This window comes from Bubalus kerabau, chromosome 20 (genome assembly GCF_029407905.1).
Source record: "Bubalus kerabau isolate K-KA32 ecotype Philippines breed swamp buffalo chromosome 20, PCC_UOA_SB_1v2, whole genome shotgun sequence".
Lineage (NCBI taxonomy): Eukaryota > Metazoa > Chordata > Mammalia > Artiodactyla > Bovidae > Bubalus > Bubalus kerabau.
Window position 1 is genome coordinate 25019838 of NC_073643.1, and position 22385 is coordinate 25042222.

The 22385-nt window shown below is 39.7% G+C and overlaps 1 protein-coding gene across 3 annotated transcripts in view; it reads right to left on the reverse strand.

The window, feature by feature from the left end:
- The window catches only part of CNTN4 (contactin 4), a 1031287-nt gene that overhangs the window by 88067 nt on the left and 920835 nt on the right, over nucleotides 1–22385 (reverse strand). For all 3 annotated transcript variants that reach the window (XM_055557494.1, XM_055557495.1, XM_055557496.1), the window contains one exon: nucleotides 4925–5052. In XM_055557494.1, coding sequence (XP_055413469.1) covers nucleotides 4925–5052 — 128 coding nt within the window. The remainder of the gene's footprint in view (nucleotides 1–4924; nucleotides 5053–22385) is intronic.

Below are 22385 nucleotides of genomic sequence, written 5' to 3' on the forward strand. Positions count from 1 at the left end.
TTCACTTTCAGGGCTCCTCAAAGTATGGCCTGGAACCACCAGCCAGAGTTAGTTACTCAAGGTCACTTTGGATGTAGTTCAGCTAGATAACAGCACAGCTTACAGCCCTGCATTTCATTTTGAGCCTGGGAGATGATCAATAAGATCTAGGGTAGCTATTACCATAGTTATCTTGCTGAACTACATCCAAGACAAAGAGAAGTCACTCTTCTTGAGGATTGCTACTTAAAAATACCTGTCATAGGAAGCCTGTACAATAAAGACACTGCCTCATGCATGTGAGTTAAATGGCATGCCTTTAACTCTGCTCTAGAGATAAAAATGAATTAGTAAGTACAGTACTGCATGGAAATGTAGCCTGCCTTCCATCTAGTTCTTAATGATGTTCACAATCGCTAAAGCACATCTTCCATGAAAGGTCAAATATGATGCTTTCTGTTAAGATTCAGGGGTCTGACTTGAGAATTGTTCTTGCTTAAAATAAAAGAGTGACTCAAAATTCCAAATAGATGCTAACTAGCTAAAAAAAAAAAAAATCAGTCAAATTTAGAAATTCAGATGATGGGATGATAATCAAGAGCCCCCTGGGCACCTGTCAGAATTCTGCAGTTTAGAAGCCCGCTCATGCATAACCTGAATATTTATCTACTTTGTGGTCGTCTGCTAGAGATTTATTTTAAACCTGCTGTACCTGCTGTAGTAGATCTATTCCCTTCTCCCCTTCTCCCCTGCCGGCTTTACTTACTGTCCCCATGCTTGACAGTATCTTCAGCTTCTCTCCAAAAAACTAGTGTAGGGGGATGGAAGAGAATTGGATCTTAAAAGCATTGCTAATGACAGAATTATTGCAAAAAGGTTAGAGAAGATGTTGTCTGATGCCTGACCTTCATAGTGTTTTAATCCCAGACACTGGAGGAGATCAAAACGAATATAAGCACATTTTAAGGTTAGAGCATAACTTCTCTGATAAATCAGTCCCTTTGTGGATCTCTAAATTGAATTAAGATACAGCGCTCCATCACATTTCGGGCTATTTTGCTACATTTACATTAAAGGTGTAGGGCTCAAGCATTTTGATGTGCGATTTAAGACCTGGCACAGTTCATGTGGAGTTCAGAACGGTTTTCTCTGCCTTTATCGTGCTTTATGAGGCAGATTTCTAAATTGTATTTCTCCATTTATGTTAATGTCCTTCTCAGCGACCTGGCAGTCTGAGCGCCCCTCTGCACGCATGCACGCGCGCACGCACACACACACACACACACACACACGCATACTTCCCATTAATGCAAATGGGACTCAGAATCAAGCAACAGGAAATAAATATACTCTGAAACATCTGACCTTACCCAAGTCATAGGGTTAACTCCTGTGAACATATTAACCAAATAAAGCTCATTTTCTTTTTTTCCCCATCTCACTTGGGAGAAAATATTAAGAATCAGAGGGGACTTCCCTGGTGGTACAGTGGTTGAGGAGCCTCCTGCCAATGTGGGGGACATGGGTTAGATCCCTGGTCCGGGAAGATTCCACATGCCAAGGAGCAACTAAGCCCATGAGGCACAACTACTGAGCCCTCAAGCTGCAACTACTGAGCTCATGCGCCTAGAGCCCGTGCTCCACTGCAAGGGAAGACACCGCAATGAGGAGCCAGTGTGCTGCAAAAAAGACAGCCTTCATTCGCTGCAACTAGAGAAAGCCTGCACTGCAATGAAGACCCGGTACAGCCAAAAATAAATAAATAAATACTTAAACAGAACAAAACAAAAATTAGACGGCCTCTCTGGAAAAAGTGACTACAGTTGAATACCCACAGCCAAGCCTGGAAAGAACTCTGCTTGGAAACCAATGAATTCATCCACGATCAAGTGGGGAACATACTACTTTGACCGCACAGTTTCTGCCTACAGATTTCTGCTTTCCTCTTTCCACAGGCCACCGGGCTCTTCTGGACCCGTCCTTCCTCCTTCCCCATCTAGTACACAATCTCAGTGCTCCTTTGCTTCAGCATAACATGTCTCCGGCACAGGCAGGTGCGTACTGACCCTGGTACATGTCCCTCTCTATCCTTTCCCTTAAAGTCCGCTAAAACTCTCTTATGTTTTGGAATGGAAATGGAAAACTGGCATTAATCACACCTTCCAATCTTAGTGTACCACTTTCACAACCTTTTGCACATCCTTTTATAATAATACAAACAATATTTCTTTAGAAATATAAATATATTTTAAAAGGAGTTTTTTAAAAATCATTGCCATTAATGAAAAAGTATTTTCCTAATACACGTGGAAAGATATATATATATATAGTTAGTAAAAGTAAACAAAAAAATTAACTCTGAATTGTCTAAAATGATCTTTTATACCATACCTGGGGAAATCACTGTTTAACATGTTAACTGGAAGGCAAGAAATGAAGTGTTAAGTTTCTTAACATAGGTAGAAGTTATTACTCAGCAACATTGATATCCACCCAAATAAGGAGGCGATCGTGGCATATCTTATCATCGGTGTATCGCTAAGCGTTGCACCATAATTCAGTATAAGCGCAGCAGCAGGGAAGTCTCTGCATGACTGTGAATGGTTTTACCTTGGGACTGGCGGTACTGCTGGAAGATGAACTCTGATGGGAAAGAAAGGAACTTCTGCCAACTATTTTGAGAGCTGAAGAAGTCAAGGCTTATAGGACGGATGCCAACCAAACACAGGGCATAACTTATTTCTACATGTGAAACCCACCCCCCGCCCCAGTTTTAACAATATATAGAGCATATATATGGCGCCTGTGCTTAGGTAAATATAGACTTATGTCTGCCTCTTGGACTTACAGTTTTCTATCTGCATAAACAAATATGTTTATGATAAAAAGGCTTCTCTAAATGGTAGTACTTTTCAAACTTCTAATGACTCCAAAATATGTAATTAGGTAACTTTTAGCTTTCTTCATTAAATTAAAATAGAGGCAAACATTCTCTCTGGGATATTTTTATTTGTCTTAGGCTATCTTACTTCATAGCTAATCAGGTCTTAGCTATGTTATTAAGCATCTCTGAAACCTTGGGGTTCCTCCTGGTTCTAGTTCATCACTAATTTTCCTTTTGTATTTGAGAAAGCTATACATTAGTGAAGACACTAGCTGAAATTTTGCTATGCCAATATTACCTAAACTTTTTTTCTTTGCCCTATAAAACAGAGTGAACACACAGTCACATACCCATGCTGTTGCTCCAAGTGAATAATTAATAGATTGAAATAGCTGGGGTCAACATAAATACAGATTTATGTCTGACTCTTGGGCTTACAGTTTTCTATCTACATAGACAAGTATGTTTATGATAAAAAGTGAAAGTGAAAGTGAAGTCGCTCAGTCGTGTCTGACTCTTTGTGACCTCGTGGACTGTAGGCTACCAGGCTTTTCCATCCATGGGATTCTCCAGGCAAGACTACTAGAGTGGGTTACCATTTCCTTCTCCAGGGGATCTTCCCGACCCAGGGATCAAACCCAGGTCTCCCACATTGAAGGCAGACGCTTTAACCTCTGAGCCACCAGGGAATCCCCTTATGATAAAAAGGCTTCCCTTAAATGGCAGTACTTTTCAAATTTCTAATGATTCCAAAATATGTAATTAGATAATTTTTAGCTTTCTTTGTTAAAACAGAGGCAAATATTCTTTCTGGGATATTTTTCTTTGCCTTCGGTTATCTTATTTCACAGAGGGAGTTACAAATGGGCAAGGGGAAATAATAAATACATTGTAACACATCTATATCTATTATGGAGAAACAGGAAAAATGAGTAAGATTTCCTGGCACAGTAGAAAGAACCAGCAAGAATGCAAAATCAGGATTCCAGGGTTCATATCCGCTGTTGGTGACCTTGAGAAACTCGCCAACCTGAGCTTTATCTTCCTCAGTCGGATCATGGCCAAGATCCCTTCAATTCAAAAATTCTTTGATTTGGCAGCCAGATATAAAGTAACAGAAATGCAAATGAAATGTAAATTAAAACCTCATCTTCACAATTCTTACTTGGTACTTTCAGCACATCCCATCAAACTGGTGTTCTGTCATCTACTATAAAGCACCCAGGTGAAGGAATGTGGAAAATTTTATTTCCTTAAAACCGGCAGGGTTGGCTGGGTGACTGAAGCAAAGCGCAAAGGTGGCCAAAGCCCTTTCTGGGTACAATAATCCATATCCATGCCTCTGAATAACCAAGGCAGTTCTTTTAAAAATCTCCAATGTCATTGTTTAAACAATGTTAGCTAAAAATAGTATTTGAGCCATGGGTTTTTAATTTGTTAGCACCGTGTTCCTAGACATGAATTTCAAATCTATAGAGACTGGAAGAAATTTAATTAAAGGATTGAAGATAACATTAGTTAGAATATTATAATAGATACAATGGCAGTGATTCTCGAAATTGTATTGGATGATTCCGAAATAAGATAGCCTTTCTGTCATATTCATGACCGACAGTTCTCTAAGAATTGTTAATCATACCATGTTTGCCTTGATGGGTTAATTTAGCAACACAGTGATATCTGTGATATTAATATGAAGGATGCCACTTCAATAGGTTACATTATTTGAAATGGTGACACATATGTCAATCTACTTGTTCTCTGGGTTGCTGCTGCTGCTGCTAAGTTGCTTCAGTCGTGTCCAACTCTGTGTGACCCCATAGATGGAAGCCCACCAGGCTCCCCTGTCCCTGGGATTCTCCAGGCAAGAACACTGGAGTGGGCTGCCATTTCCTGCTCCAATGCATGAAAGTGAAAAGTGAAAGTGAAGTCGCTCAGTCGTGTCCGACTCTCAGAGACCCATGGACTGCAGCCCACCAGGCTCCTCTGCCCATGGGATTTTCCAGGCAAGAGTACTGGAGTGGGGTGCCATTGCCTTCGGTTCTCTGGGTTAGTCATTACCTTTTACTACAAGGTTTCCAGTACTGCTCGCAGTTCCAAAATGGTTAGTGGCTATGCAGGTGTAACTTCCAGCATCTGATTTAGTCACATTGATGATTCTGAGGCTTCCATCTTCAGAAATGGTAATTCTGAAATTAAAGAAGATAAACCCCAAATGGTAAGTTCACTTCGTATGACCAACTGGAAAATATTTCTATCATCCTGTCATTTTCAAACTATTAAATCATGGTTACATCACTTGACAGCCTCATCTTTATTTATGATATTTACCTGCATACAGATAAATATAATTAGGATGTGTGATTTATTTAGTAATTATATTACTTTAATTGCTAATATGGTTTCAACGTTCTGTTGGGATAACTGCTAGAAATATGAGACAGGATGTAACCATTCTCTCTCTTTGGCAGCTATAACCACATTATCCAAAAGGAAAGCTTATTGTAGATTACCGTTCATCATTAAACTGCTGAAGAATAAGAAAGAAAAATCCTTGATGGGCCACTTTATGCATTTTCATTGAAAATGTTTTCTTCCTTCTCGAGAGGCTTAAATTAAATGAGTTATTATTAAGCTTATTTCTTCCTGAAATATGTCAGACAATACACTTTTAATGAGATGCAAGAGCTGAACTAAAAAAAATTAAAATATCCCACAACATGGTATGACTTCGGCAGAACAGCAAATGTGGATGGCGCATCTCAGGGCCCACAATTAGGGACAAATATCTACCACCAGGTGGGAAGGAAGCATTTCCCCTGACGGACACAAAACTGGAACAGGGGGACTGGAGGGAAGCCTGTTTGCAACATGACTATAGCAGAAGGGAAGGGTATGCAGATGAACAAGGCATACAGCTTGCCTTAGAGGATAGTTGGAGAAATAAGAAATGTACACAGATGGCTTATTCAAGGTACATGTCTGTTGAATATTTACTGCATCTTTCAAATCTACCCACTCCTGTCTATCTCCTTGGCTCCCACTTTATCACCCAACCTACCACAACAGCCTCTTAAATGATCTGGCTATTTCAACTCCTGCCTCTCAAATGCATCCTTCAGTCCGTGGCCAGGTGATCTTTTAAAATACAAATTACATCACCCCTCAGGCTTACAGATCCTTCCTCAGCTCCATCTTGCACTCAGAACAAATTCTTTCCCAGAACCTATATGGCCTAATGAATCTGGCCTTTGTCCTTCTCTTGACTTTGCCCTTCTCATTTCATCTTAATCTTTCTACCCTTCAGTGAGGTATAGGCACACAGGTCTTCTACATGTTCCTAAAGCATCTGACCTCCTTCCCTCCTCGGGACTTTTCTGTAATATTTGCTCTCTGTCTGCCTCGACATCAGGACACAGCTATCACCTTCACGCTCTCTCGGGACCTCAGCTTGTGGCTAGTTGTTCCTTATGGACTTTCCCTGGCTTACATTTCTAAATGGATTTCCCTTTTCCTGTTAATCTTGTTTCTGCAGCCACTTTATTTCTTCCCATTCAACTCAATCCAGAAGTTTTCTTTACCTGTTAACCCTCCTATCAGATGGAACATTAGCTTCCCTGAATGCAGGGACTCTGTTTTAGGACTTAATTTCCTGGATCTAGTACATAATAGATGCCCTGTAAGCATCTCTTAAGTGATTGAGCGAACTGGTCACAGAGGAAGAGCTAAAAAATCCAGTAGCATGATTTTCAAATAAGCTGTATTTGTTTTTGATGTTAAACAGTGAACACCAGTAGTAACCAAGTCCACAGTGATTATGCATGCTATACTGGAGGGCTTTCATTTTTAATTCATCTTTATGATGATTTAGAATTCATTCCTTGTATTTAAAGGGAATATTTAACAGAGAAACAAACATTTGTGTAAAAAATGCAAAAAAAGAGAAAAATAAATACTGTTATTGGAATTCAGAATGGCTAAAGCACTTGGCACCAGTACCGGCCTTTACAGAGTCCTTCAGAAAAGAACTAGGAGGAACACAGCTTTATTTAACAGAACTTTTGGCTAAACATTTAAAAATCATGAGAAGATTTGGTTATACTGGGTTGCAAATGTGGTACATTTTCCATGAAGGTGCTTAGGAATGGAGAGGTGACCACCTTCTTGATGACCCATTTCAGGTTCTAAGATTCAGGCTGAGGACATGGTGTGAAGGTTTGAGAACTCTACCAAGGATGCTGGCATCAGAGGATGGCTAATCAAATTCCAGATCCGTCAGCTCTGGCTGTGTGACCCGAGGCAATTTGCTTAACTTTTTAAGTTTTAGCATCCTCATCTATAAAATAGAGCTCATAATACCAATCTTATAGGATGGCAGCAAAAATTATGTAAGAGGGTCAGAGAGATCCTTGGTATTTATTAGGTATAATAAAAAAAGTAATTCTTTTTTATCTTTAAAATTGTTCTGTTATTTAATAATTGGTACAGATGGGGAAAATGGAACACAGTTATCTTAATATACTTAAGTGAAGTGAAGTCGCTCAGTCGTGTCCGACTCTTTGCAACCCCATGGACTGTAGCCTACCAGGCTCCTCTGTCCATGGGATTTTCCAGGCAGTAGTACTGGAGTGGGTTGCCATTTCCTTCTCCAGGGGATCTTCCCGACCCAGGGATCGAACCTGGGTCTCCCGCATTGTAGACAGATGCTTTACCATCTGAGCCACCATCTGCTACTAATATATTTAAAATAGTAATTAAAGCAGCCTGCTTCGTGCATTCCAATGTCACATCAGACAATCTGAAGTCAATGTACAATGACCTGGGTCATCCCAAATCAATGTACAGGATACAGACAAGAAGGCCCTTTGTTCATTTACACCATAGACACACACATAACAGTTTGGTCAATAAAAAACATATGATACCTTATTAGCCAAAGAGCAGATGTAAATACTCACAAAAATAGAGTGGTGATTAAATCCTAATTACCTCGATAATCACAAAAATAGCATTAAAGGAATTAATCATGTTCCCATTTACAAAATAATTGGCTGGAAATTGTGAAATGCTGGCATACTAGAACTCAGTAAAGAAGGTGACATTTGTGTTTTGGATGTGGAATCATCTTCCATGAGGTAACACAGGCCTTTGTTGTTCAACCGCTAAAGTTGTGTTCAGCTCTTTGCGATCCCACGGACTACAGCACACCAGGCTTCCCTGTTCTTCACCATCTCCTAGAGTTTGTGCAAATTCATGTCCATTGAGTTGGTGATGCCTTCCAATCATCTCATCATCTGTCGCTCCCTTCTCCTCCATAGGCCTAGGATGTATTAAACACTCTGGGGGGTGATCTGACTCTTCTGAAGCACTGCTGCTGCTGCTGCTGCTGCTAAGTCGCTTCAGTCGTGTCTGGCTCTGTGCGACCCCATAGACGGCAGCCCACTAGGCTCCCCTGTCCCTGGGATTCTCCAGGAAAGAACACTGGAGTGGGTTGCCATTTCCTTCTCCAATGCTGCTAAGTCGCTTCAGTCATGTCCGACTCTGTGCGACCCTGTAGATGGCAGTCCACCAGGCTCCCCCGTCCCTGGGATTCTCCAGGCAAGAACACTGGAGTGGGTTGCCATCTCCAATGCATGAAAGTGGAAAGTGAAAGTGAAATCACTTAGTCATGTCCGACTCTTAGTGACCCCATGGACTGCAGCCTACCAGGTTCCTCTGCCCATGGGATTTTCCAGGCAAGAGTACTGGAGTGGGGTGCCATTGCCTTCTCTGATGCTAAAGGGCTACTAATAATTTATACTTTTAAAATTCTCCAGATCTAAAAGGCTTGCATCGCACTGCATATTGTATAATGCCAAAGGATATAAATAAGGAAACAAAGGATTTGTCATCAGATGACCTGGGTTCTAGCTTTGACCCTGATACTTGTGAGGTATATGACCTGACCAAAATACTTACGCTCCAAGATAAGGTTTCTCGACCTCAGCACTACTGATGTTCTGGACCAGAGAAGTCTTTGTCACGGGGGGGAAATTTAAGGGGATCCTTGTCCCTTACCCCCTGTATTTCATTGGCTATGCCTGTCCTCCCAAATCATGACAATCAAAAATATCTCCCAAATAATCTCTGGACACATCCACCCCCAGCTAAGAGCCACTGGTCTCCATCAGTCTTTATTTTTTTAATTACATAGGATATTATGATGTCTATCTGCTACAATAGATCAGATATGTGAGAGTTTCTTTTAACTGTAAAGAGCTGTACAAATATTTTTCTGAGCATCAATTGCATCCTGACATCCCTAATTTTGATATTTTCATTGCACAAAAGGTATTTAACATATAGTTGCTACTCAGCTGCAGGACCCAGCTGGTTCTTCATTTCTCTCCCAAGGCTCTGCTTTCCCTTTATTCTCAAAACGTCCCTGTCCAATTTTCTAGGAGCCTTATGAAATGAGAAAGTAATTTTTCAAAGAACAGTTATGTCCATCTTTAAGAGTTCATCTCCTGACACCAGTTTAATTTTAATCTTTCCATTGTTTTCCACAAAGAGTTGAGTAGAGACCTAAGCCTCCAATGCTAGAGATCCAGACAATGGAGAAGGTCAGGGAGGGGGGGAATTTGTAGAATTTGTAATTTTTAGTACCTGTCATTAAATCTCATCATACTTCTGGGACTGCTCATTCTTCCTAGGGATAATCCAATTGCAGGTTCAACATGAAATTGGGAGAACTGCTCTTTTGGGAAATTCAACCACTTCCTTATGTGAGCAATGCAGTGTAGTGAATAAAAACATATGTTCTGGAACTAAGTTGTCTAGACTCAAATCAGCCTTGTACCAGTTATGAGCTGTGTGACTTTGGGTAAATTAGTTCTTCTGAACCTAAATTTTTTATTTGAGATAACAGAATAATAAAAGTAACTATATTCATGGTTTGCTGTAAGGATATGCAATGCTCAGAACAGTACACGGCACAGAAAATGCACCACATAAGTGCATGCATTTGCCAAATGTTCTACTAGCTAAAGCTCTGTGCCCTTCTACAGATCCATTGTTTCAAACATTAATACAGGACTCTGTTAAGGCTAAGGCTACTCTTGAGTCATTCTTGAGTAGTCATTCTTCACCCCTCTGAAGTCCAGCAACACACTACTATGCTTAATGATACAGGTGACAACAAACAGTCCTGGAAGGGGATGAAAAACTGGACTCATAGATATCTATTGTAAACCTCCTGCATACCAAAACCTCTACAGATCAGGAGGACTTTAAAAAAATTGTTTTGGCCACACCATGTGTCACGTGGGATCTTAGGCCCCCGGCCAGGGATCGAATCTGTGCCCCCTATATTGAAAGTACAGAGTCTTAACCACTGGACCACCAGGGAAGTCCAATCAGGAGGACTTTAGACTACTGTATAGCTAGAAATAATGATTACATAGCTAGAAATTGACTGCTTTGATCTCCATGGACTGCAAGGACATCAAACCAGTCAATCCTAAAGGAAATCAACCCTGAGTATTCATTGGAAGGACTGATGTTGAAGATGAAGCTCCAATACTGTGGCCACCTGATGCAAAGAGCTGACTCACTGGAAAAGACCCTGATGCTGGCAAAGATTGCGGGCAGGAGCATAAGGGGGTGGCAGAGGATGAGATGGCTGGATGATGTCATTGACTCAATCGACATGAGTTTGAGCAAACTCTGGGAGATAGTGAAGGACAAGGAAGCCTGGTGTGCTACAGTCCATGGGGTCACAAAGAATCAGACACAACTTACAAAATGAACAACTAATATTTAGATACTTGCTTCCCTTCCACGTGGATCCTATACCAACCTATTTTGCAGTGAATATTTCTACATTCATGTTTGTTCCATTAATAAAGTGCCTCATTCTAGTCTAAGAATAGTTTTATTTCCACATTTCTTTCTCAAACAGGTTTCCAAGTTCCCACTTCATTTTAATTCCCCCATTTCAGACTACAGACTGACCTGTAGCTATTAGCTTGAGATTGAACTTTGAGCTCCTCCTAGTACTCATGCATAGTGATGGAGTTAGATTAAAAAAAAAAAAACTGAAAATGTAAATCTGCTTCTGGCTTAGAACAGAAGGTTTAGCCTTGACCGACCTGTAGGCTCTTTTTAAAACATTGATAGTATCAGAGAAAAGTCGAAGATGATAAAGCAGCAAGTAGTAAAAAATAAAGGTATGACACAGGACTTAATTTTCTCTACAGGAGACGAGGTCATGTAATTCACAACACAGTAAATTACCTATCGCATAGAGAAGCAGTTGTTCCCCCAGTGTCATTTGGAGACTGCAGATCCATAGGGTATGGGAGCATATCTGGAATTATGAGACAAATTGAATCTCTCTTTCTCACTATGAGGCTCTGGGTAACAGCCACTGAAGAGCTGACCTTGTCAGTCCTATAAATCAAAACCAGTCTGGGGACACTGGACCTTTAAAAATGCTGATCTTTTCTTTTTTGGGGCTCTGGTAACAGACAACAAAAGCTGCCAACTCCACAATATTCTATCACCCTACAGAGGAGGGTTATTCCAAAATGGCAACCTATGATTTTCTGGGTTGTTCTCCATGTAGGCCTGACTGCTGGTGACACAGGCAGCATGTCCTCACCTGCCCCTGAGTCGTAAGGAAACACTTCCCTTAAAAGTCAATCCCGTGAAAGTACAAATTCTCCCCTTCTGCAAAGGGAGGAATTATGAATTAATAACTTCCTTTCAACAAAGGAAGTATCAAACTGTTCAGTTAAATTAAATATTATCTTTCACATTGTTAGACCAGGCATAACATAACTCACTTAAAAATCACACATAGTTAAAAAAAAAACAAAAACAGAGAGTCATAGGAGGTTTCTCCTTTCTTTTATACGTGAGGAGTTCCAGAAAACATGTTTGGAAGTTGAAAGCCCGAGCGCAAAAGAATAGGCTTACACATTACAAGGGGAATGAACACTCCTGGGGGGCTGAAATATATTATAAAACTTTAACAGAAGTATTGTACATCTTAGCTCAAGCAAACTGACAGGATGGTGGAGCTATTACAGGACCCCTGATCCCAGGAACCACAAGTGATGCCCTAGAAGGAGAAAGAACTACCTAGCCACAAATCTGTATGGTTCAGTCAGCACAGAATTTTCTCTTTCTTTTTTTAGTTTTTATTGGAGTATTATTGTTTTACAGTGTTGTGCTAGTTTCTACCGTACAGCAAAGTCAATGAGCTGCACGTATACCTGCATCCCCTCTTTTTTGAATCCCCTTCCCATTTAGGTCCATACACAGCCTTAAGTACACTTCCCAGTGCTATACAGTAGGTGCTCATCAATTATCTGTTTTATATATTGCAGTGTGTAAATGTCAATCCCAATTTTCCAATTCATCCTACCCTCCCTTCCTCCCCCCTGTGTCCACACGTTTGTTCTCTGCATCTGTGTCTCTATTTCTGCTTTGCAAATATGCCCATCTGTACCATTTTTCTAGATTTCACATATATGCATTAATATATGATATTTGCTTTTCTCTTTCTGACTTACTTCATTCTGTAGGACAGTCCTTGAGGCAGAAAAACAAGACTTACAGAATTTTCTTTTAAACAAAATAATTGGGTGATTTCATACAAAACCCCATTCCTGGCTCATTGTGGCAAACGGGAAGATGGGGGGAGTCCTGCAACACATCTCAGGGCACCAATGGGCCACAGGGAAGGAGAGGAAACTACTTAAGTAGCTGCTGGGCTTTCTTGCTCTCCCTGTGCCTGGCTTGAACAGTTAATTCATGCCCCTTCCTCACTCCTGTGGCCTTTGGAGAATACTTTAAACCGTGTCCCTGTTCTGAGCCAATGGGACAGGGCTTGGGGCAGCCTTTAGGCTTAAGATCACACTTCTCTGCCTCTTGGACTCCCCCCACCCCAGACATCCCACACAGAACAATGGGAGGATGAGGGGAAATTGGGCTTTGTGTTCATTTCCTAGAACTGCCATAGCAAAGTATCAAGAATCAGGTGACTTAAAACCAGAAGGACTGACTGTCCCATGGTTCTGAGAGCAGAGGTCTGACATCAAGGTACAGGGAGAGCTCATTGTTTTTGGAGGCTTTGAAGGAGACTCCTTCTTGCCTCTCTTATTTCTGGTGACAGTCAGTAGTCCCTTGTGCTCCTCAGCTTACAGACACATCACTCTAAATCTCTGACTCCACTGTCATGGGTGGTTCTTCCTGTGTGTCTCCTCACATCATCTTTTCTCTGCACATGTGTCTGTACCCAAATTTCCTTCTTCTTACAAGGACATGAGTCACTGGATTAGGGCCCATCCTAAACCTGTATGACTTCATTTTAACTTCAGGTAGACATGAATTTAAAGGATATCCTTCAACCAACAGTGTCAAGAGCAGAAACCCACCAGAGTTGTTGGTCTGGGTAGAGCAAGTGGCTTCAGGACCTACTCTGTAGCCATCAGAGGATGGGAAGAAGGGGTGATGTGGAGGAGTGGACTTGCTCCTCTGGGCACAGAACCATCACACGTAGTCCCCAGTACATCCACTTCCCTTCTCCATGGCCTGGCCCTTCTTCCCAATAGTAGTTACAGAGACTTGAAATTATTGCTCTTTAGTTCATGGTTGGATGGCATCACTGACTCCATGGACATGAGTTTGAGCAAACTCTGGGAGATAGTGAAGAACAGGGAAGCCTGGCATGCTGCAGTCCATGGGGTCATAAAGAGTCAGACACGACTTAGCAACTGAACATCAATAACCTCTGCTACCACCCTGGAGTCAGCCAACGACATCCCTTCCCTGATTAGGGCATTAACTTCTTACTGGGGCCTCTGCTTGCTCACCTGTACCTCTACAATTAATCCACAACATAACATCCAGCCAGCTCCTTTAAAAAAAAAAAAGGCAGATTACATCACTTCTCTGATCAAACTATACTATGGCTCCCCTGAGGGCATTCAAAGCAAGAGAAGTAAATATTTTCAGCAATATACAAGGCCTTCATTTTCTGCTACATCCATCTCCACATTACTTCTTGGTTCTCACCTATTACTTTCCCATAACTCTTCCATATCCAACCAGGCTAACTTTCCTTTTTCTAGAAATACTCAGCATGTCATATATTAAACACCTGCATGGATTGCTGACTCTGTCTGGAGCTCTCTTCCTTAAATACCCACAAGGTAAACTCCTTGCGGTCGAAACGAGTTGGACACTACTTAGCGAATGAACACAACAACAAAGGTAGTAAATCAAAAGTGGAGTCTGAAGGCAGTTTGCTGTGGTAATGAATAATATGTACAAGTCCAACAGGAAAACACAAATTAAGACTGAACTGCGATTTCAATTTCTTCTTTAGTTAACCAGGTTTATTTGTTGGAATTGAGTAGCTCTTCCAGTCTATCCTTTCTTTGTTGTCTAGACAATTAATATTAATTTTGATATTAAAATTATGGTCAAAATTAGGTAGAGGAGATCTCTACCAAAATGGTGCCCTGTGGCTTTCCAAGCAGTTCTGCATAGAACTGGAATATCTGTTGAAAGGCCTTATCTTTACTTGCCTTTGAGGCGATAGCAATGCAAAAGAGTTTTAAAATACAACACTCATGAAGTAGTTAAAACTTTGAGGGAGCGGCGAGGTGGCCAGGAAGCGACAAAGATTTGTATATTCAACCTATCAACAGCAGAATCAGCTGAAGACATATGGGTTCAGAGCTGTCCCTGAATTTGTGCCAGCTTAGAAACAGGAAAAGCCTGGCAGGTTAACTGGCATTGGTGTGCTGCAGACATCAGCTAAAAACACCAAAACTTTGTTTTGAAGGAAAAAAAAAAAAATTAGGACTTGGTGAGTTTGAACCTGGCTATCTAATAAAAGTCAAAAGATATTTTAACTTTTGTGATGGTTAATTTTATGTGTCAGTTTGACTGGGCGAAGGGATATTAAGACGGCTGGTAAAACATTATTTCTGAGTGTGTCTGGAAGGGTGTTTCTGGGAAACATTAGAATCTGAGTCAGCAGACAGAATGAAGGTTGCCTTCATCCATATGGATGGCCATCATCCAACACCCTGAGGGCTGAAGGAACAAAAAGGCAGAGGAAGGCAGAACTGATTCTCTGTGTGAAGCGGGACACCCCCGTTCTCCTGACCTTAGACATTAGTGCTCCTGCTTTTTGGACTTTAAGACTCAGACTGTGATTTATACCATTGACTCTCCTCATCTCCAGGCCTTGGAACTCACTCTGCACATCACCACTAGCTCTCCTGCTTCTCCAGCTTGCAAACAGCAGATCATGGGGTTTCCTACCTCCATAAACATGTGAGCCAATTCCTATAATAAATCTTCTCTTATATACCCTCTCAGTTCTGTTTTTCTGGAGCACTCTAATACAACTTTAACTGAAGTTTGCTTGATATTATAAATTTCAAGAGATACATAGAAATTCTCAGCCTGACTGGGGAAGAGTGAATTCTCCTGATTTATATAAATACTGTTTCATAGTAATGTACGGCTTATAAAGAATCAGTGGATAGCTGTAGAAGATGGCTTTGCTTCCCATCTTAAGAAAGAAGTATGTTTTGGATGACAAATTTAAGTGAAGGTCAGTGGGAAGAGACTCAGTCTAAGGGTGATTTCAGGCCAACCTGTCATTGATCTTTCTGTGTAGTGTCCAAGGCGGCAATAGACATTGTGCTACTGCACAGACACCCTGGTGATAAAGTTCCCTTAGAGATAATTTGCTTTCTGTCATCAGATTCTAGTTTAATAAACCCCTGAACAACCTGTGGATTTCTGCCTGCAGAACAACCAGCAGTTCAGAGCCTGTTGCCCTTGCCTGCAGCAGCGCTTGGAAGAGAAAATAAAATCATGTTTGTTTAACCTGGTTTGATCTGGGTCTAACTTTCTCTGAACAACAGTTTTCAAAGCTTCATAAAATAACCTGGAAGGAACTACTGCCCAGGGCAAGATGAGTATTTAATATTGTAAAGTTCATTTTGATTATTCTTTGTGACATGGTGCTTGAACGAACATGGGAAATATATTTCTTGAGCAGATAAAACTTTGAAATTTTATACATTACAAATAACACAAAAAATACCATGTCTTGCGAAGAAAGAAATAAAGGACATGTTTTATTGAAAATTTGTTTCTTAAATTGCTGTCTTTCCTTGAGGCAGGACTTCTCTGTGTCTCCATTAATACAATACTTAGAATTCCTTTCTTCCACTTTCCTGTGACCTGAGATACTTTCAAATGAACCTATAAGGCACTAGGAAGATAAATGAGGTGGGGACAGGAAGGTAATATAATATTTTATTTTCTATACTTCTATATATTTTTATCAAAGCATCATAATAAGTAATATTAATTTTATAATGAGAAAAATGTATTATTAAACTACAAGGCACTCAGAAAGTTTTATATAACAACCTCTTAGGACATTAGAGTAGTTTAATAACCAAGTATAGCTGTCTTTAGAAATAATTGGAAATAAAAGAGAAGATATGTATAGAAATGGACCAAAAGACCCAGAGGAATGTCTTTAAATACATACTCAGTTGGATGTTGGGCAGGACAAGGAGGAGAAAGCACCTACAACATACTATTGGGTGTTGTTGGATGCTTGTATTAATACATCACATTTAATCTGCATGACAATCCCGAGAAGCATTATTATTCCAATTTTTCAGTTGAGAAAAAACAAAATCCAGAGAAGTAAATTAAATGTCCAAGGTTAATGTAATTAGTAAAGGAAGGAGTGGGTTTTCTAACTCAGATCTCATTACAAAGTCGGCACTCTCTACCAAGCCATTCTGTGGTGCTGGAGAGCTCAGGAAAGAAACAAAATAAGAAACAAAAACTATCATTACCCCATGTGAGGGGTTTTCCTTAAACTTGCCATTAGATCTTTGATTATAGTTAAATAATTTTTTTTTTGGATTTTACTTGCTGAAATTTCTTTTTCTAATATTGAGAAATTTGTGTTCACATTATTCTCTTAAAGCAGAAACAAAAGAGAAGAAAACTTACAAACACAATGAAGTTGTAATCACAGAAGTTTCCTTTACCTTGAAGTGACTAAAATGCCTGGAAGACAGTGTTAATTATTAATTAGAAAGGGAGGCTCACTGTATAGATTATGAAATTTGGTAAGGAGAGGAGGCTTTTACAACACAAAGAGCTATACTGGCTATGCTGGAAAAAAATGTTTTAATTTGATTATGTACCCAATTTTCAACTCTTTAGGAATTGCAGGATCATGATTTATGTGTTTCAAATCCACACCCAAGGTCCCTGTAATATTGCTAAGAGAAGAAATCAAGTGGAGTTTCCTAGTTCCTGCAAAAATCACAACAGAACACCACTGTCAGGGCCCAGCTAAAATTCCCACAACACCACCTGCCCTGCACACCAGCAGCATCTATTTCCGTCTCCTGCAGAAGGACATCAGCTCCTAACTGTATCACCATCATGGTCATATAATCCACACTTTCCCAAACTCCCTGGCATGCTCCCAGTTTCATATGTACCAGCAGATGGCTTGAATCCTTGCCCCAGTATATATTAGACACGTGACTTGGGACAGTCTCTTAGCTTCTCTGGGCTCCAGTCTGCCATGTCTAAAATAATAATAAACATGGACTTTCCTGGTGGTCCAATGGCTAAGATTCCATGCTCCCAACACAGGGGCCCAGGTTTGCTCCCTGGTCAGGGAACTAGATTCCACATGTTGCAAGTAAGAGCTTGCAAGTTGCAAGTAAAGCTTCCCATGTGCTGCAACTAAGACCTGGTGTAGCCAAATAAATAATGAATAAAAATTAAAATAAAACAATTACTGTATCTCCGTTTTATAAGATTTATGAGAAAGCTAAATGTAAAAATAACCATGGAACATTTATAACTGTGGTGTTGCATCATAAACACCTAATAAATGTTAGCTGCAACGATCACTTTTACTATTATTTTCTGTACCATTATTGTAATTAATAGTCACAATATTTTCTTTAAATGGCTCAAAGTTTAAAATGAAAGTAATTAAATTAGGCAAACTTTATATCGCTACTATAAATAGAAGCCACGATCACTGCCATCAGTAGATGTTAACCATAAAAATAAACGTGATAAAAACATACCTAAGTTATCACGTTCCAGCTGGGTTTGCTTATCTGCTAGGATGCTGAGCTGATGGCCTGCTTCTTCTTTGGCAAAAGAGGTATTAACCAGGATTTCAAGTGTTCAGACACAGTAGGACCAGATTGACTTTCTCCTTGACAGACTCAGGCGTGAAAGAGAACCATGTGATTCACTGACATTCAGTGTAACATCTAAGGCAGAGTCCTTGGAGAGGGGTGAGTCTTACACTTGGTGAAACATGCATCTATTTCAACCAAGTTCCCAGGGTCAAGTTCCTTTTACAATATTTTGACCAAGTTGGCCATCAACCTGTGTGGGGCAGGTCTCAATACTGCATATTCATGACTTTTTGATACAAATATGGCATTTGTCATGTACTGCCTCAATAACCCATCACCCCATCTATCCAAAGAATTTCTAGAAAGCAGGGCCCAAAGTCTTACACTTTTTTCCGTCTGCTTATTATTTCATGCACTCTTTTATGTAAAAAGAAATACACAGTACACATGATAATTGGATTAAAATTCATTTAGTCTTGAGAATTTTAGACACTAGGGACAATCTCTTGGATTAAAACCTTGATTTCTAATCTTTTTCTGGTGGGTAGAAGTCCGAGATCTCTTTAAGAACTGGAAACAAAATATAACATTCTCTCCCCATCCCCCTCTCCACCACAAATACAAGTATATACACTTATTTTTTGAAAGTTCACAGGCCTCCATGTGATGAAACTAGAGATATCAGTGTCCTGGAGTAAAAAGAGATGCCATAAAAGTCTTAGTCATCAAAGTGTGTGAGCTATATTACCATTTTCTATAAAGCCCCATAAAAGGACTCTATGTGCTAAAGTTAATATTTTGGTATCCTCTTTTCCAGAGGAATTATTTGTATGTGCTCTGCACTTTCAGGTCTAGAATGGAGAAACTTCCATGAGCAAACTGAGTCTTTGCCTAAATCTTCTTTTCTCTCAACAAATACTCAACCAAGTGCCATGTGAAAAATATACACAGGAACCTGGGTAGGTTGCACTATTTTTTTCCTCCCTGGCTGGACAAGAAAGCTATTTCTTTTCAAGGAAGAGTCTTTATTCTTTTCAGACAAACCACCTAAAAAGAACTGGAAAGTCACACAGGTAATGGGTTCCAATAAATAATTCTCATGACGACAGACCATTTAAGGAATTGATATATGGGTCTGCTTCTACTTAATAGCCCAAATCTGTAAGGACCTTTTCCTGATTCCAAGGGGAAGCTGATGACAGAAAAAGTGAAGAGCTTAAGAAAGGAGCAGGAAGCCCCTACAATTAAAGGTGTCTTGGGGACCGACAGAAGATATAATTTAGATATGCCAGTGTTAAGGGGAGTTTGATAAGGATATTGCAGGGGTGGGTTCTGAGGAGAATAGATCATTATGAATCTGACCTACTTAAAGTGAAGGACAGGATAATATCTGAACATACTTGAACTGAATATGCACAAAAGAGTTTTCTGACAAATCTTCCTCCAATGATCAGCACACAATAATTCTTGGAAAATTTGGTAAAGGACACTTTTGCATAAATGTTAAACTTTAATGATGAAAGGAATATAGAAGTTCTGAAAATATTGATAATCTCAAGCAACAAGCCAAAGGTACTATAATTATTTTCAAAGAATTCACAGTAGCAAATTATTCAAAATGATATCTCTAATTGAAAAAAACTAGATTGCTAATGCTAACCTCAGCAAAGTATGCTTTTTTGTGTTATCTGTGTGTTCAAGATCTCAGGCAGAATTGTTAGACATGTTTGCCTTGGGGAGATGGTAAAATTCAGATAAAGAATTTACAATTTTTCTTGATTGTGTGCCTAGGTGCGAATAAGTCAATGTGTGTTTGTGTGTATGTGTACATATATGAGCTCAGTCCACGAATAAGGAGAAGATTATTAATAACATTTATGAGTTAGAATGGTACATGAAAAAATGGATATGAATAGTAAATTCATTTTTTAAAATGAGGTAATCTGAATAATAAGTGATTTAGGGATATTCGCTTTGTAGTGGTCAAATAGCAGAGGGAATCAAAGTTGAAAAGAGTACAAAACATCAGGAGGTCTGTATAATTAATCAGTGATCCTACAAAGTATGCCATAAATTAGAGCTACAATTATACCACTGTGCTTGGGAAATAGAAAACCGGACTTCTTATATAAGCACTCAGGCTTAATGTTTAAAATCTATCTCTAGCATAATGTAAAGTGCACTTTAGGAAATTTGGTTTAAAAGAGTTAATGCTTCCATTGCTGCTGTTTACAACCTAATTTGCAAGTTTTTACAGCATCTTAATAGTAATACTGCAGTTAAGAATGAAATAGGATTGCCATTTTTGAAGATCCTGTCAAGAAATAAAACTTTAAAAGTCACTGGAAAATAAAGTTTCTATGGATGCTAAAATTAGTTAGGAAGCATTTTCCTTTTATAAATTAAGTATAAATTTTACTTTCAAAGTATGAGTTTGTGTCTTTGCAATTTTCAACTTCATTTCTTTCTACAGATGATATACTCCAAGGTATTCATTGTGCTAAATTATTTATTCCAAACATTCTGGGATTTTGCATTGTTTTTATGTTACAGGTAAAGATTTGTATAGCTGGGAAGAAAAATGTTTGCTGAATACAAATTACAATGTGCTGGGTTCCTTGCCAGCTTATGTTATGTTCAGTTCAGTCACTCAGTCATGTCTGACTCTTTGTGACCCCATGGACTGCAGCACACCAGGCTTCCCTTTCTATCATTAACTCCTGAAGCTTGCTCAAACTCACGTCCATCAAGTAGCTGATGCCATCCAACCATCTCATCCTCTGCCATCCCCTTCTCCTCCTGCCTTCAATCTTTCCCAGCATCAGGGTCTTTTCCAATGTGTCAGCTCTTCACATCAGGTGGCCAAAGTATTGGAGTTTCAGCTTCAGCATCAGTCCTTCCAATGAATATTCAGGACTGATTTCCTTCAGAATGGACTGGTTGGATCTCCTTGCAATCTAAGGGACTCTCAAGAGTCTTCTCCAACACCACAGTTCAAAAGCATCAATTCTTCGGCGCTCAGCTTTCTTTATAGTTCAACTCTCATATTCATACATGACTACTGGAAAAACCATAGCTTTGACTAGACAGACCTTTGTCGGCAAAGTAATGTCTCTGCTTTTTAATATGCTGTCTAGGTTGGTCATAGCTTTTCTTTCAAGGAGCAAGCATCTTTTAATTTCATGGCTGCAGTCACCATCTACAGTGAATATGTTATGTTACACCACTGAAATGATTCCAGGTCATTCACTAGGGTCATTTTTCTGCAAAAAAGGCATTAAGAAAGGCCAACTGTGTGTGTGTGTGTATATATATATATATATATATATATATATATATATATTTATAGAAACCCAACTCAGCCTGACATATAATGGCATGTAAAATACAGTGGACTCCTTATAAAAGGGAAGAGTCTGGTTGGAACCTGCTTTTGGGTTCCTATATACACCCAGCTATTCTGTCATTTGCCCATGTAGCCTCTCAGAATAAATCTCAAATTATCAGCTTTTAAGTATATTAGTCATCTTCCTAATTTTTGTAGCCTGACCACCTGACCTGCTTCTTGAGAAACCTATATGCAGGTCAGGAAGCAACAGTTAGAAATGGACATGGAAAAACAGACTGGTTCCAAATAGGAAAAGGAGTATGTCAAGGCTATATATTGTCACCCTGCTTATTTAACTTATATGCAGAGTACGTCATGAGAAACGCTGGGCTGGAAGAAGCACAAGCTGGAATCAAGATTGCCGGGAGAAATATCAATAAACTCAGATATGCAGATGACACCACCCTTATGGCAGAAAGTGAAGAGAAACTAAAAAGCCTCTTGATGAAAGTGAAAGTGGAGAGTGAAAATCTTGGCTTAAAGCTCAACATTCAGAAAGCTAAGATCATGGCATTCGGTCCCATCACTTCATGGGAAATGGATGGGGAAACAGTGGAAACAGTGTCAGACTTTATTTTTTTTTTGGCTCCAAAATCACTGCAGATGGTGACTGCAGCCATGAATTTTTTTTTCTTTTCTTTTTCTTTTATTTTATTTTTAAACCTGAAGCACTGTATTAGTTTTGCCAAACATCAAAATGAATCCACCACAGGTATACATATGCTCCCCATCCTGAACCCTCCTCCCTCTTCCCTCCCCACACCATCCCTCTGGGTCGTCCCAGTGCACCAGCCCCAAGCATCCAGTATCGTGCATTGAACCTGGACTGGAAACTCGTTTCATACATGATATTACACATGTTTCAATGCCATTCTCCCAAATCTTCCCACCCTCTCCCTCTCCAACAGAGTCCATAAGACTGTTC